The sequence below is a fragment of the Rattus norvegicus genome, chromosome 1 (genome assembly GCF_021556685.1).
Source record: "Rattus norvegicus strain SHRSP/BbbUtx chromosome 1, alternate assembly SHRSP_T2T, whole genome shotgun sequence".
Taxonomy (NCBI): Eukaryota; Metazoa; Chordata; class Mammalia; order Rodentia; family Muridae; genus Rattus; species Rattus norvegicus.
Genome location: NC_141534.1, coordinates 229,003,805 through 229,021,331, shown reverse-complemented (window position 1 = coordinate 229,021,331; position 17,527 = coordinate 229,003,805). Strand labels below are relative to the sequence as shown.

Below are 17,527 nucleotides of genomic sequence, written 5' to 3'. Positions count from 1 at the left end.
CCTGCAATGAGTCTCCACATATTTCCCCTACAGGACTGGCCAAGGAGAACAGAGAAATGATATGATACAGTGTTGAGAGGGTCAGGAAAGGACGAACAGAGACAGGGTCTCAAGCCACAGTGTTTCTGAGCTTAACAAAGTGAAACCTTCCTTAGTAGTTTCCAGGATTACCTATCACCCATTTTCTTATTTAAATACAAAGATGTAAGATTTGTGCTTTTGTTTCATTCAGAGAAACTGGAAAATCCCAAGCATCTTGGGATCTGATGGCAATGCTCCAATGCACCTAGAGTACCCCAGGACATGGCCTTGTTGTGGCTTGGCCAGCAGACACTCATCCCAGCGCTTTCCCTGTTGCTGCTATTCAATTCTTAGTTGCTATAGAGAGAAGACAAAAACACATATTCTTAATGTATGTATACATATATGTACAACCCATGGATGAAATCATGAATAACAGTGGGGACAGAGTAGTCAAACGCAGTGAGAAAATAAATTAATTTATTCCCTGGTTCTTTAGTACACAGCATTCTACTCCAAGTGGGCAGCTGACGCAATGAGGTATAAAGGAAAGTCTTCCCAACGGACTCATCTAGTATCTTCATGCAGAACCGGGAGAGGAGAGTGTATGCCACACATTCTTCTCAGAAGTCAGTATCCAGGAGGGTCCCTCCATTAGACACGGTGCCCTCTGCCGGGCAGTGAGAGATGAGGCTCAGAGGGTACCTCCAGGGAGGTCCACACTGTAAAGTCATCGTGACAGAGATTCTGGCATAGTCAGGATCGTGTCAGTCTATGTCTATTACCACAGAAATCATGGCAGAAGGAGCTAAGGGACCATCATCTTCCTTCATCTTCCTTTTTAAAGGCGTGTGTGATCTTCCAGGGGACTTCTATTTCTGTCTCTTTCTGGATGTTCCTCAGCTGGTTCAGTGGTTTTTGCAAGTTCCAAGTTGCAATGTGCCCTTGCATGGGAGTAGTCATTCCTTTTTAAATCTACAAAGAAAGCAAGATCATTTTAGCAGATGACTTAGAACACATTGACTCATGGAGGTAGGTGGACTGAACGGCAGGCTTAGTCAAAGGGTTCAGGGAGTCTCTGCTGCCCTAGGTTTTGGGCATATGGATTTCAAACACTCAACCATATCTAAACCCAGGCTTTCTTGCATCCCATGACTACCTGAGACTCTAACTCCATATGCTGTCACTGTGTAAAGCACAGGCTATCACCTAGTGGGAAGAGACCAGAGTTAAATGAGGTCCAATAAGAAATGGGAACTTTAGGAAGGATCAGAGGGATGAGTTGAAATGGTGGCAAGAAAGCTCTCCTCAGCTCTGTGGCTACCTACAAAAGTTTCACCATCTGAAGATCACATCAGATGTTTCCTAAGCCCTGCCTCGTCTGTTTACAAAGAAAATGCTAAACAGGAAAAGCTCTGGGAGGACTGACTACAGGAAAAATGGCATTAAATGTTACGTGCATATTTTTGTGCTATGATTCATGAGCAGATTTCAGCCTGCAATTCAGCCATTCACCAGCTCCTCCCTCCCTTAGTTAGAGTTCTGATGGGCCTCAGCCCAGCCCTAATCCCTTCCTTGTTTCCTGATGACCAGCCCAGAGGACACAGTGCTGTGCATTGGCCTCTTTGCCCACTCACTGTGAATTCACATCATGGGCAGTTATGAGAGCACAGCCTTCTTCTTCACTCCTTTAATTCATTAGCCTTGATACAACAGGGCTCTTGGGCTAGACACTGTGGGTGATTGCATTAGGGAACCAAGGGTACCACTCAGGGTGAGAGCATGTAGCTGGTGGGTGATGTGTGAAGCCCTGAGCTCAACCTCTGGTACCAGGAGGAAACATTTATATTTCTTGGTTTACCTTTTACTGTTAAATGGTGATTTTTCTAGATAAAAAAATGAACATACATGTATGTATACTGATATATATTTAATAATATAACCAACATTTATTGAACATATACATGAACTAAATCTTCACCTCAACTTTGCAACAGATACAATTATCTCTTGCTTGCAAATGAAGATGTTAAAGGCCAAAGCCTTAAGCCAGTGGAAAGCAGATCCAGGCTACATGACCCTACATGGGTCAAGATTCCAGGTTCTTTTGCATTGTCTTAACCTGCCTCTGCCCTAAAAATAAATAAAACATAAAAGCTAAAATGTACTTCTCATTCTGTTCTCCAAAGTAAACAAACATCTTTACTCATTACCAATAATAATGAAAGAAGGTATTTCATTATTTCCAATTCTATTATTAGTTTTTTAAAACTAGGATACCAGAGGGGGTGAGGGGGAGGAAGAGGACGAGGTAGACAGACAGACACACACACACAGACAGACACACAGAGAGAGACAGAAAGAATGAGAGACTCTGGGTGGGTACTCTAGAAATTCTTGTGGTTTGTACTTTTAAAAATTTTTCAAAAATAAAGAAGATAAATGTTTGAGTGGGTAGGCTGGATGAGAGAATGTTAAAAAGAATACACTTAGTTTTATCCTAAGGAAAAACAACTGGGAGGTAGGATGGCCTAGCAGGTAATGGTGCTTGCTGTCAAGCTTCATGACCAGTGTTCCATCCACAGAACCCACATGGTGGAGGAAGATGATAGACAATGGCCACCAGCCGACCATGGCACGCCTATATGAACCCTGAACCATACTTAACAAATAACTAGGCCCAAAGACTGGGAGGGATGAGTAATGTCTCTAATCTTCCAGGTTCCGAGATAATCAGAGATAGTCCTGGGTCTGTGAGAATAGAAACTGCCTTGCCCATGCTACCTACAGTGAGTCAGACTGGGCAGAGCCCAGGGCCTAAGGGTGATGATTCCTGAGGGGATTCCAGGCTGCAACTGTGGGATGATTTAGATATTCAGCAGCTCCTGCCTCCCTTGCCTAGATTTCTGATATCCCTCAACCCAGTCCCAAACCCTGCCTGGGTCCCTGATGGCCAATTCTGGGGACACAGTGTTGCACAATGATCTCGTTGGCCATCTGCTATAAGCTCACAGCATGGGCATTTAAGAGAAGACAGTGTACTTCTTTGCTTCTTTGGCTTTCTTCTTCCAGATCTGCCACTGGATGATGATACACTCTATTTTCACTGAGGGAGGAAAGAAGAACCAGAGGCCTAAGTCTTGCCCACAAAAACCTCCCACAATTCCAAAAGATTTAGAAATTGTCCATGTTTGTTACAGAAGTCCAAAGGTCTACCCTGGGTTATAGCAGAGGATAATCTTTTTTCTGATTTCTGATTCTAGTTCAGGTTATAGCTTTTTCGAGAGAGAGAGAGAGAGAGAGAGAGAGAGAGAGAGAGAGAGAACCTAACTACGTTGCTCAAGCTGACTGTGAGTTCCTGGACTAAGGTGATCCTTCTGCCTCTTCAACATCTTCAGCTCTAGGTGGAGCCACAATGCCCCACTCAGGCCTGTACCTTTTGATATGTGACATCCCAGTGTAAGGAGACTGTTGCTCTGAGCCAGGAAAAAAGAGCTAAGCAGACAGCAAGCCTCCTTTCTGAAAAGGACAAATAGATCCCAGCACAGCTAGAATTTCTAGAGCACACGGGCAGTCACATGCACACTGTGATCGAAATTTAATGTGGCAGGTGTGGGGGCTGGGAATGCAGCCCAGGAGTGTCGTGCTGGTTAGCATGACAGAGTCCTGGGTTCTAAGCCCACTGCTGTAAAACAAACAAACAAACCAGTGAATAAAGCGGTGGTTGTTACCAGCTTAAAGTAGTGCTTTAACTGACAGCCTTTCTTCACTCTGAGCCACACCCTCTCCGGTGCCCAATGGGCAAGCTGGAACCGAATAAAAATGCTACAGGCGAGCTGTCTGCTAGCAAACAGGACATTGGAAGGGAAGAGAGGGGCCTTCATCCCGTTTCATTCCCTTTAAGTAGGTGGAACGTTTTCTGTGGGGTGACTGTGACAAGCTTTGGGCCCCAGGTTGTTTTATCACATTTTGGCAGAACCTCAAGCAAATCCCTGTCCTTTTTTAATCCCTCCTGAGACTTGAAATTTTTCAGTCAGAAAGTCAAGCTTGGGAAAGGCTGCGAGTGAGATAAAAATGCGGTTAAGATTTTCACTCGATCCCAAGTTACAATAACTGTTATTCTATGAGAGTTTCTCTGAAGAAACGGAGTCGCCGCCGAGGCTTACCCGGCAGCCTGAGCTTCCCACAGCAGGAGTTGCAGCGATGTTTTGCAATGAAGCTTCTAATTGCATCTTCCCCTAAATTGGCCGGTCCAAACACCATCCCTCTTGATCTAGAGGAAATATCAGAATATCAATTAGATCACAGCTGAGAAAAGGGAGCCCAACTAGGATTCTCTGAGATGGCGAACAGTATCCCGTAGTAACCTAGCCACTTAAAGGAGCCAACAAAGAACAGAGCACTTTGGGGAAGGAACAATGTTAGGTTTGCAAATTTAAAATTCAAATGCACTTAAATCTTTGTACCCAACTCCAAGACCTACTGTGAAACTCATTCCAACGCTAATCTGATAGAAGAGTGAATTTTCGATGTAGTGCATTAAAACAAAATACAGTGAAGCCCTTTTTAATGCATATGGTGTGAGAGAGAGGCATTCGTTATCATATGCTCTCCTGAAACACCCCGAAGGTGAAGGCTAGAATAACTTTGCTACGGCACACACCTTCTAAAGAGACGCCTGTGCCCTGCTCTGCACCCAAATTCTTTTCTGAAAATGACTCTCCCCAAACCAAACCAAACACCTCACCGCACACCAGAGCACCTAGACCCCTGGCTTTTTAAAAGCCACTTTTGACTCTGCAGACTGTTTTAACCAGAGCTCTTTGTGGAAAGCCAAAGCAACTCTTAGCCAAAAAGTTTGTGGAAAGACACGGCAGATGCCCAGAGTTAAGTAACAGAATTCATCACAAGTAGTGTTGGTATCTCTGAGACACACTTTGAACTTTCTAATATAAAGATCGTCAGCAGATGCTGGCACACAACCATTACTCTTGAGACTTTGACCCTCTGCGTGACACAGGACGGAGCACACCAGAAATGCCTCCAAAGAAGCTTATGAAAGCTAATATTTCATTTTAATGACATGCAGAGGAGAAACAGCGCATTTTAAAATCTGAACTCAATTACCGCTCTTAAATACCACGTCTTGGGGCGGGGCGGAGCACAGCAGACTATCACAAAGGGAAACAATAAACTTTGCTTCTGAGGAATGTGGTTTTTCAGAAGGGACATGGTGTAAAAACGGACTCCTTTTTTTTTTTTTCCACCCGAGGACTGAAACATTTATCTCAATTTCCACTTCCTTTTGGCAGATAAACAGTGGCTCTCTGAAGATGTGCCAAGCTCAGGATGAGGGCTGATGTCAATTTGATCTCAGATTGCCTCCCTCTCTGTGCTGGGTAGGTGGAGAAAACCTCTTGGGAAGACAGGCTGGAAAGACACTGGGGATTAACTTTCCTGGTCACTCAATCAGTCTCACGAGGCACGGCTCTGGTGGTATTTACCCGGCAGCATAAGCTGCCGCTTGTTAACTATGCCTGGCTTTCAGTCCAGCTGGAGAGACACTACCTTCGTCAAGTGAAACTGAAGGTGGAGAAGGAAAAAAAAAAAGGTAGAATCACTTGGTATTTAGACCAGAACTCTCAGATCTGATAAAGTGAGAGACAAAAGTATTTATTCAGCCATTAGCATGGACGACTCCCTTGAGAGTCTCTGTGTGACCTCACTGGAAAATTTCACTTGCTTGCATCCCCCACCAGCCATTCCTGTCATCCCAGGAAGGCATAAAAACACCCAACTAAGACATAATAACTTCAAGTAAGATATGGAAGCTATTTGCGTCCATGAACTGGGTGAAAGTTAAAATAAAATCATCGAAATCACTACAAAATTTATATATCAGGGTCAAAAAAATCTCAGAGCAGGGAGACAGTGATGTAGGGACATTTCACCTGCACAGACACTGCATGGCATGCTCTACGCCTTGCTGTCTCAGATAACTAAATTTCCAAAGGAAACACTGTTTCCCAGATTTTAACAACACAGGAAAAGCAGGTAGTAGCTTGGTTCTACATACAAAGAAAGCCCAATTAGTGCCCTCTATACACAGTCACTATTAGTGCCTTCTACACACAGTCACTAAACATCTCACCACCAATCCACACTTGTCACATGCTCAAGACCATCAGGCAGTAGGTTAAAAAGAGAGAGTTGCAAACTATCAATAAATGAGGCATGTTAGGGAGAATCAGGAACGGGGGAGGAAGCATGAGCAAGACTATTAGAATTACTCTCCAAAGCCATCATCCCGTCGAACAGTCACCTGTTCCCTTCTGTTGATTCTTTCACCTCACAGGGAAGTTAGAACCTTGAGTGAGTCTCAGTTTTCTCCTGTGTGAACTGGGATCCAAACTTTTGCCCAGAGTTGGTGCGTCGGTGAAATCAATTGCTTTAAATCTGTGCACCTCAAACTTGAATGTATCCCAGGTCGCCAGAAGATTTATGAAGGTTCAGATTCTGGTTCATTCGATATGGAAAAGGCTCAGAGACTATGCATTTCTAGCAATGTCTCTGGTGGTGACGCTGACCTATGGCTCATACTTTAACAAAGATTTCACACTCATGGGCATCATTGATTAATTAGATATAGTTCTAATGGAACCAATTATTTGAGGGAAAAAATCAAACTTAAGGTCCCTGTGAAAACCAAGTACCCAGAGTTGGACATCACCACAATGAAACCACTCTATCTGTTTTAGGAGAAGCTGTCCTCAAGTCATGGAAAATAAAGCTGTCATAATAATTTCATAGAATTACATTGAGGAAGTTTAAAAAAAAAAAAAAGGACAGAGGCGAGGGCCCTATTCAGACATTGCAATAGAATACCAAGCCTAAGTGTGTTTTTTCTAATTCCCCATGTGACCTTAATAGAAATTGAAACCCACTTCCTATGGAATGCAATTACATACCTAACTGTCAAGCAGGATAATACAATCTTAGATTCTAAAACGATAGAGTATTCAGGTCATATTAAGTGATATATGCCAAGGTCAAATTTTAATGAACAATAGGCAGAGTACACATAAACTCAGTTCATTATATATGCAAAAGGTCTGCACTGAAAAAAATTGTAAAGAAAGTTCTCATAGAAAAAGAAATTCCTAATACAAGCCCTTGAGCACACAAGACTGCTAAAGGATGTGCTTAGCTGAAAACACTTCGGTTCTGCTAAACTAAAAACTAAAATAGTTCATTATAGCCAGAAATCTAACTTGGACTCCATAGTCAAACAGATATCATAGGAGTTGGACAATACACGAGAGCACTACAGAGCATCTGTATCCTCCCAAGCCTACCTGAGCCAATAGTCCCTAACATAACTTTTAATAGATAAGTATCTTCTCAGAGAACCCTACTGATGGGCTGCACTCACATTTAGTAAAATCATTCAGTGAAAGAAGAGTACAAAAAACGTAGTGATTATTTATTTAGTGAGATCCTGGAGACGAAAAAAGTAAAACCATATTTTACTCTGTTAGGAATCTCCATTTATTTAGCTCTAGCAACTAAGTATGAGCCCTCAGTTTGACTGAAAAGTAACAATGTTAACCCATCCTAGATAGTATAACCTCAGACCTCAGGAGGTAGAGGCTGAAGGATCCCAGGCTCAAGGCCACCAGGAGCTATACTGGTGAGATTTCATCCCAGTTTAAAAAGAAAAGTCTTTAAGAAGAATTTAACCCATGGTTGGGTTCGCAAAGCACCCTTAGATCCTCAGCACCAACCTCACTTGTGACTTGTTAGAAATGCAAATCATTTGGTTTCACCTCAAAAACAACTAGATCAGAAACGCTGCAGGCCAAACTGCAGCAATCAATTTTAACAAGTTCTCCTGTGGACCACCAAGACAACTCACGCTTAAAACACACTGTTGTTCTTCCTATTGGTCAGCCATCAGCCAATCAGAACCGTCCTTTCTTTGCATTCCACCTTTAACAGAACACCTAAAAGGCTTAGTGCCCGGTCTTCCAAAAACTAGAAAATGTCCCGGGTATTCAAAAGATGGGTGAATGACTCGTCCCTTTGAATTGAGTAACACAGTCTGACGCCTCCTATTTAAGCCCTGTGGCTTTAAGGTCTAATAGCCTGGTTTACAGGACAGCACTCAGTATTCCCACCTCTTACTTGGCTTGTCTGGTGAAGAGGCTGGCTGGGCACAGAGGCAGCCATTTCAGCCGTGAAGACAACAAAGGAAGCTACTTCTGCTACTGCGTTGTTTTTTATGTCAAAGTAAACTCCCAAGAGCAAACCAAGCTTACACCTTACCCCCTTACGTTTAGACCAGTAGAAAACTCAAGAGTCGAATCTGCAACCAAAGTCGGGAGACTACACTGACCCTTATAATCTCTACTTATGCTTACTAACCCAGCTCTAGAATTAAACTTACTTTAATTCTTTCTTTTTACTCATTGCCTAATTGAAGTGGCTTAGAGAATCGTGTTTGAAGTGTAATAGTCTAGATTTAAGTCTACAAATCTTGTTTTACATCGATGTGCGGTAACTGTTGGAAAACTTTTCTGGGATATAAAAGACACATCTGTGTTTAAATTCTCCCGAGAAACTAAGACAGGCCTCTACTCAAAAAGACACATCTGTGTTTAAATTCTCCCGAGAAACTAAGACAGGCCTCTACTCAAATGTCCCGCTCTTCCGATGTAACTAGGGGTCAATTTCCAACACCCACATGAGGCTCACATCTGGCTTTAACTCCGGTTCCAGGGGACCTGATGCCCTCTGCTGGCTTCCATGAAAACCAGGCACCCACACGATGCATAAAGACACATTTGGGCAAAACACCCATAGATATAATAAATCTGTTTTTTAAGTTTTGAAAATGGACCATTAAACATTATGTAATCTGTGCAGATAACAAAACATTACATGATAAACATTAATGCATAAATGTCTATGTTTTAGGTGACAATTAAAAATAATGTTAAAAACATGAACAAATTGAATGCACTCTACTAAATTATAACACATAAATCAACTCACTGTTTATCTTCCGGTTTTATAACAGATGGATCTGTCAAATTTTCTCCAACACCTCAAAAGAAGAAACAAAATCCATTTAGCAAAGGGTTCATTTTCTTAGAAATGCAGGAAAATAATAACCAAAGTCTGTTTTCTTTTCTTTCTTTTTTCTTTTTTTTTTCTTTTTTTTTTCTTGAAGATTACATTCAAGCCAGATGTGGTGACTCACTTCCAGCACTTGGGAGGCTAAGGCAGGAGAATTGTCACTAGTTCAAGGTCAGTCTGAGCTATATAGTGAATTCTGGGCCAATCTAATGTACACTGTGAGACCCTGTGTCATTCACTCCATGGTAAGTTAAATACCATGCTAATTAAAGACACTAGGGAAACTGTTTAGGGAGGTTATTGAACATAGTGTCCCCTGAAACAGCCCCCTCTGAACTAATAAACACCTGGCCACAAACTAGTGTTTTAATGATGTCATGAGACTTGGTAATAGCGGCATCTATCAGCAGATCTATGTATCTGGCACTCATTTATCAGTTGTACGCACTAAGGCATCTAGTTTTACTTTCTCTGATTCTCATGAAAGAAAAATATTATCCTCATATCCTCAATTTACATCTTACCCTCATTTACATCAATGAGTACATTGATGTTCAAAGAGATTGAGAAACTTGCCAAAGATTGCTTATCCCAGAAGTGGCTGTAACAGGATTAAAGCTAGGGCAATGCTGTGTTCCTCCCTCTAGTTCGTGGTCTCCTTAGATGGCCTCCATCAGTGCTTAGCAAGGTCGAGATCCTGGGAAGTTTTGTAGGTACAGCCTCCATGCATCAAAGAGACACCTCAGATGCTGTGTCTATATATAGCATTTATAAACAGTAGAATAAAACGACACCGAATTCTTGATGTGAGAGCTGGCTCTACCTGGGCGATCAGTTGAGAAGATTCTTTGAGGTGTAGGCTTATGCTCTGTGTACTTTGTGGGATGTATCTTCAATAAAGTTTAGTTTTTGAAAGGAAAAGAGCAAAGCGTACAGAGATAACATGGGTGCAATTTAAGGCTGAACTTAATCAGAACTGTGTTCAACACCCAATGTCAGCCTCTGTTACGGCTCCCATGTGGTGAGGGGCTAGTTTCCAACAGTGATGACAGTTTAGGCAGGGACACCAATGAGACATCTTGGTATACCCAACAACTTCTGAGGACCATTCCCTCACACGGCCTTCTTTCTCTGCTTGAAAGATACTAGCTTTGTACGGTGATTACTCAAAAGTTGTATGAATTTTAGACTATTGTTATGTATTGCCACTTGGTGAGAAAGGTACTTGTTTTGTTAAAGTGGAAGGGGGAAATACCAAGGTACCCTACCCCTAGACAAAGAACTACAGAAAAGTAAGGACTACTGAGAGACAGAGGGAATTAATCTTCTCCAGGGATAAGCTCAAACATTGGTTACCTAATGTCAAGTGGTCATCCCTGAAATCATATACATATGAGCAAAATTAAATGGACTCTGCATATTATATTTACATGCTTGGACATATATATATATATATATATGTATATATATATATATATGTATATATATATATATATATAAGCAATACATATAATCAAAGGAAAAGCGACCATGATTTTGAAAGGGAATGGGGGAAATACATGGGAAAGGATGAAGGAAGAGGACAAGGAGAGGATGGATGGAGGAAAGGGACAGGAGGAAATAATATAATTATATTTTGATTAAAATAAAAAATTATTACAAAATAAATTATATACCTTTTTTAAAAAACAAATAACTTGTGTTTTCTAAGCAGTAGCTTTTAAAGAGTTCTGCTGTGGTCTCTCTCTTTTGGAAGAGTAAAGCTTTCACAGGAAACTGTAATTCTTACAAAGTTTTCTGCTAAGAAATTGATTTTCTTAGGACAATAACTTGGAGTAGCCTGGAGATTAGCGCAGGAGTGTTCAGCATTTGTTGGGAGGGGGCTGTTTCAGGACTCTGTGAACCCAATGAAGCTAAATAGCCCTTTTCTAAGAATGCTTTGATACATAACATTTAAACTTACAACACGTAAAGGAAACCAGTGATCCTGAAAAGGTTATCAGCATATTTTAACCGCTGTGTTACAATACACACATGTGCTCCTTCATTACTACATTCGATAACAAGCTCTAACTTGGGTCCGCTACCCACTAGCATATCCAACAAGTGATCGTTACAGTGTTTTGAAACAGCTGCCTGCATCCCAAGGTGCTGCATTAGTATCTGCAGCCCCTCTTGCATCACAAGTGACGTCACTGTGGGCCATGGTCTAGATAATAATGGAAGATGGTGAGTTCCAGTCATGGGTTAGTGGCAATAAGGTTGAACTTAGGTTTCTATCAATGTTTATAGACTCTCTGTCTACTCTTTAGCAAGCCCTAGCCTGGCAACTTTTCACATTGAGTTTGAATACGGAAATAAAAAGTTGGGCCGATACACAAACGCAAGAGAAGTGTGAAAAATCAGACCTTGCTGAGCCCTTGCATTTTCAAAGCCATGGAAGGAGCTCTTTGTGCTTTTCTTGTCACATAGTCAAGAAGGAGCAGCTGAGGGAGCCCCTGCTTCCCTACAATCATGGAGTGAACAAACAGAGTAACAGGCAGAAGTATACCCCAGCACCAGGCTGACAGCTGCACTGCCTTTATTGTTTTAATTAAGCACAGGCTGAGCTTGAAGCCTGGAGCTTTTGACAGTGATTAAAGTTTTAGGCCCATGTCTAAGTAAAAGTGTTAATTTAAGCCAGGACTATGTACAGTAGCTGAAGAAACACTATCAGTTGGTAAAGAAGAAAATCTTTACAGCGTTCAAAAAAATAAAAAAGGTATCTGTCTAGATCTCATTATAGAACATTTAAATCTTGTGGCTTGTTTAGAGATGTAAAAGTCATAGGACAGAGGCTCCACCCTAGGTATGCCCTGTTCTGGCTATGAGACCTGGTACCCTCCTTAACCTCCTTGAAGCCCAGTTTTGTCATCTAAAGTATAGCATCCCAGACTTTACCAGAGAGGGCTACTGGGAGAAATCAATGAGTTGTATCTAACTCAGAAGAAGCTTTAAATGTCAGCTGTTAGTCCCATTTTCTTTACTCTATCTAGAACCTCTCTCGAAGTGAAATAATTGTCTTCTTATCAGGGGTAAAATCCTGTTTCTATCTCATTCCCCAAAAGGGTATTTTCTAACACACACAGAATACCTAACAAAGAATATTTAACCCATTGACTGATGTTTATATGTTAAGCCTTAACTCCTAAATTACACATTTTGAGTTGTTCTATGGAAAAAAAGGCTTTATGACCTATGGAGAAAGAGAGAAGCCCCAAAGACCAACAGTTCAGGATCCTCCATATTCACTTAGTCAGGCTAATTTACCAAGCTCTCCCACCACACAAGAGCCACCCAACCCAGGCCATCTTATCTCAGTCTCTCTGATATTTGGAAAATGTAGAGCAAATAAGAGAATTTGATATCTAATTACTCTATTTACTGGTGACCTCTTTTTACCCAAGCCCAGAGAAAACCCAGAAATTTTTATAGGACATTTTCTAATGTAGCAAGACTAATGGCCTTCTACTCTATCTATACAAAGAGGATATCTCTTTGTAGTAACATCATTCATGATGATGTGGGTGCTTTTTCTAGAAATTGCTTTATCAAACAAAAAAATTAATGCTGCATCCCCAAAAATCCATAGAAAAGTAGAATAAGAAAAAATCCTAAACAATACTCTAATTTAAAATATAATTGTTTTTAATTTCCACTGCTGGGAATTAACTGTTGGACTTCAAGTGTAATGATGATTCAGGCCCTCCCATGTAAAATTTGTAAGAAGAAAAAGACCAGAAAACTTCATTATAATTATAAATAATAGGAAATTGGTCACACCTCTCCTCAGAGTTCAGCTTTCTGGCCTGCTATGGTCATTCCCGGGTTAACAAGTGGCACTTTTCTTGGAAGAGTGAAACAAGAGAAGGGGAAACAGAAAAACATCAACTGCCGAAGTTCACCTTTTCCTCTCCTCAAAGAAGGAAGGTCTTGATATGTACAGAGAACTTGTCTCACCTGAGCTCCTTAACGACTTATTAACTAAATGACTTAAAGGCATAAGACTATTTTCCCCATTTACAAATAAGGGAGGTGCTTGAACCTCAGGACATCCAGCTAGTTCACAACGGATTCTTGCAGAGCACATCAACTCTCCAGAACTAGAAAGACTAGTAAACAAAGGCAATATAAAAGGGAACAAAAAGAAATTTCTTTTAAAACCACAAATTCTCTCTCAACCCTTGATAAGATTCAGCCAGCAATAGCATTGTAGCTTTATAATCACTGACATAGACTCCGGTTCTTCCATGAATTGAGCCCAAGAATTATCTAGTCCCTGATAAGTTCCCTGAGTTTCATGACACCTCCTCTGTGTGCTCTGTGATGTCTACTCATGCCTTCTTTGAAGGTCAATGTTTTGACATAGTTGACGTGCAATGGCCTATTTCAGCAATTCACATAATTATTCAGGAAAAGAATAACGTTTATTCCCTCCCAACCCACCTCCCCAAGACTATAATCGCAGCATTTGTTCTGTTTAATGTCACTTTGGATTACTAAGAGACAAAAATCCCCAAACATAAACATCATTAAACTAAACCCTATTCAAGTTGAAATACAAAACACACTAAAGAGTCATCATTAATTCCTTCAAGTTTCTCTTTGGTTGTTTGCTGTTGTTGTTTCTGCTTTTGCTTTTTAAACAACCCCACCCAAAACTCAAAGCGAAAACACAAACAGTGGAACACAGATGAAAACCATCAGAGTCTCTCCAACCGGAGCTACAAAACAGATGCCTTTAGCCTCCCCACTCCCACTCCGGGCATATATTCATCAAGTGCTTGCTGGTATAAAAAGCTGAATTCTTTTGGGCATGTTAATTCAGTTTATATTCCTTCCTGAAAAAAAAATATTGCGTTTGAGGTTTAGAAATATAATCCATCCTTGAGAACACCAGAAATATCAAAAGGCAGACATACTTAGTAATGTGTGCAGCATTTTACGTGCACATAGATCAGTGAGCATGTGATCCAAATTTTAAACTGACTTTGCATATTCCCAGACATTGGTTCTGATGCCTTAGGAATGTTAATCTCAACATTCCCAGGCCCCCAACCTGTTTTTGCCAAGAACTGTAATGTGAAAAAATCAGAAAAGCAAAGAAGAAAGTTCATGTTGTTTTAAATGTACCCTATGACAGTTCTTTCCTTTCAGAGTGACAGTCTCAAACACAGTAGTACAAGGAAGAGAAAAGGCTATATAGAGTCAGACCAGCTTAAGTCTACATCCTGCTTCCTGTTTAAGAGCTGTGTAACCTGAGGCAAGTTATTAAAACTTTCTGGTCCTAAATTGTCAGTAATATATGCTTCAAGGTGCTGCTTCTGGGATTAAATGAGATATAATTTTTATGACAGCTTCTGGGTCAAGTCCTTTATTTGAATCCAAAGCTCCAGTCCATGAACCCAAGAACTAAACTTCAGTCATAATACACATTCTGTGTCCTCCTTACAGGAAAGCCTGCTGGAGACACTCTGATGTTCTGTGGAATTAGACATCCAGCTGGAGGTGGGGATAGTGGGAAATTCTCTGATCAAACACTTCCATTAAATAAAAGTGCACTGCAGCCCTCTTTTGTAGCCAAGGACTTCCCTGAACTGTCATATCAAGGGATATATCAAAGAAGGCAAACTTAATTATAAATTACGAAGGCAATAAACTCAATATAATGAAAAGTATCCAGAATTTAAATTTTCCCATGTATGTGAATACATAGCTAAATTTTCTGGTAAGCATAAGACAAAGGGGTAACACCAAAACAAAGTACAAAAATCATTCCTCATCAAGTTCAACGTTTGAGATCTAAACAACTTTGTGCCTACACTTCCCCCTTTATCTAAGAAGAAAACAGCAATTTGGGTACTCATGGTCATCAGTGCCCACTATCTCTGAACTAAATACCTATATCTCTCTACCAGGACAGGTAGAACACCTCCGTGTGTCCATTCTAGTTCCTGTGAGATATCTGGAAATGGTCTTCTGCATTTTCAATTAATTACCTTGCAAATCTAAAACCAGCAGCTCTCCCCGGGTATACTCATAGGTCCAGTGAGAGAAAGCCAACATCAGTTCTTCCAGGGTGTTGGTGGGGGCAATTTCATCGCCATTGTTGTTATTGTATTTCCGGAACTCCCCTGTCATGTACTTCTCAATGGTTAACCATTGGTTAGCCGAATGGCAGTAGACCAAGGAAACCTCAAGAAATCTGTGAGGGACAAAAGAAGCCAATGATTCCCCCACGAGATAACAAGCATAGCAACCACCCTACAGAGCACTCGGCCGAATTAGTCACCTACCCTTGGCCTTTCTATGGAAAGAAGGAACACAACTGGGAGGCTTGTTCCCATGCTTACTTGCCTCCCTTTTCTTTGAGAAAACTTTCCAACTTTTTTATGAGTACCGGATCCAATTTTTCTTGCCAGGCTCTATAAAATTTCTTGTAAAATGGGGGGAAAGGCTTTATTCTAATTCCTCCACACCAAATTATGATCTGACTTGATAAGTGAATACAAGCATATCAAGACACCCAAGGGAAAATCATGAGTGTTTGTGATTGCAAACTTCCTAATTGGTTTAAGATGCTAGGGAAGCAGCTGAGCTTTAAATAGACATGTTTTGGGGCCATAATACCCCTGGGCATTAGCAACGACACCCAGCATCTGTCTATCTTACCTAATGGAAATGTTGATCATCAATCTGTCTGAACTTTTTTCCACTCACATCAGTTTAGGAACTTAAGCCAAGGTATGTCTGGAACATCTAATTATCTTTATACCAGCCTGTATAACAATGGGAGGAAGAACCTTGAAAAAGACCATTAGAGAACTTCCCCCATGGGTACGGTATTTCTCATGTTTAATGGACTGAGAAGAGGTTAATAGGAATTCTTCTTATAATGAAGAGCCACAGTGCCAGGTGTACCCACCTTGGTGTATAGGGAATGGTTTGTGGTTTTACTTGGTTGAAGGTATAGATGAGTTTTTGGGCAGCTCTTTGCTGTTGAATTTCCTTTTAAAAATAAAGAAAGAAAGAGAGGAAGAAAGAAAGAAAGAAAGAAAGAAAGAAAGAAAGAAAGAAAGAGAAAGAAAGAGAGAATTATTTAAAATATATATACCAAATCATATGTGTTCAATGTCAATTATCCATAATAATTATAGGAAAAGATGTAATAAGTTTGGGAGAGTATCAGGAGGCATGGGAGATGTTAGAGAGAGAGACAGGTAGAAATGTTGTAAATACAGCATTCATGAAATTCTCAAAAAATTTAATTATTGGTTCACTAACATAACCTTACTTATTAAAGAGCAAACCATTCCTAGACTGCCCAACATTTAATATTATTTACCTCCTACCACTCTATACCCCCAAAGCAAATGTCCTTCACAACAAAATTAATAAAAACCACCGCCTTCAAAAACTACCCGACTCTCTTCAGTTGAGGAAAAGCCATCTTAGATCTTAGATAAACCTGTAGCCAGACCTCTGTGTTTTTATTTTGCAGTTCCTGGGCTCTGGGTGTCTACAGTTCAGGCTTACCCTAAGGCAAAGGTGAAGCACAGTGCTCTCCTGGAAGATTTTATACCATGTCTGCACGACCTCGGGGAGAAAAGACTTCACAATGAAAACCTGCCCGGGCTTGAGAACGTCATCCTCAGACCAGGTGCTGATAACGCGCATGGCTTTGCGGAGGCCCCCATCCATCTCCTCTTGTGACAGCACCTGGATTATGGCAGCTCTACCATGCTGGGACCAAGAGGACATGCTCTTATCAAGGGTCAGAGGGGAAGTCTCTTCAAGCTTGTAGATGGTCACTTCCTCTCCTGCTGCAATAAGACATGAAAGCCAGTTAAAAAAAAAATACTAGGTCTGGAGTGCGATTGGTGCCCTGAAGATCAACTCAGAATCAGTTCCGTTGTCTCTGTGACCAGAGGAGGGTATGGTTAGCAGGAGCTAGAGCAGAGTCAAGACACAAATCGTCCTGATTTGTCCTCTAGTGAAGGTGGGGAGGGTAAGGAGGGACAAACCATCAGATGTCATATAAGAATTAAGTCGTACTTACTATAAACTAACTAGATAAAAGCCGTATTAAAGCAATATGAATATGTTGTCATTGTTAGACTTTTTAATGGAGACATGACTTGCTTTATAACTAAGGCCGACCTAGCCAGAAATCATTACGGATCCCAAACTAGCTCCAAATTTTTGGTCCTTTTGCCCTATCTCCTGAGTGATGAGATTGTAGGCATGTGATAATGACACTCTGGCTCGAGACAAATATTATCTATGGAGACAATTTAACCTGTAATTATTCGTTACTAACCCTTTAAGG

At 40.9% G+C, this 17,527-nt stretch overlaps 1 protein-coding gene across 20 annotated transcripts in view; it reads right to left on the bottom strand.

Moving 5' to 3' along the window:
* Positions 1-479: 479 nt before the first annotated feature.
* Trpm6 (transient receptor potential cation channel, subfamily M, member 6) overlaps positions 480-17,527 on the bottom strand; it is a 163,928-nt gene continuing 146,880 nt past the window's right edge. For 11 of the 20 annotated variants that reach the window (XR_015619880.1, XR_015619881.1, XM_087549827.1 and 8 more), the window contains 6 exons: positions 16,735-17,021; positions 16,124-16,206; positions 15,198-15,403; positions 9,076-9,127; positions 4,188-4,294; positions 482-996 (listed from right to left, as the gene is read on the bottom strand). Coding sequence is in view for 17 of the 20 variants with exons in the window: in XM_087549827.1 (XP_087405953.1) it covers positions 863-996; positions 4,188-4,294; positions 9,076-9,127; positions 15,198-15,403; positions 16,124-16,206; positions 16,735-17,021 (869 nt within the window). In the remaining 3 variants the exon portion in view is untranslated. 20 annotated transcript variants of the gene reach the window in all.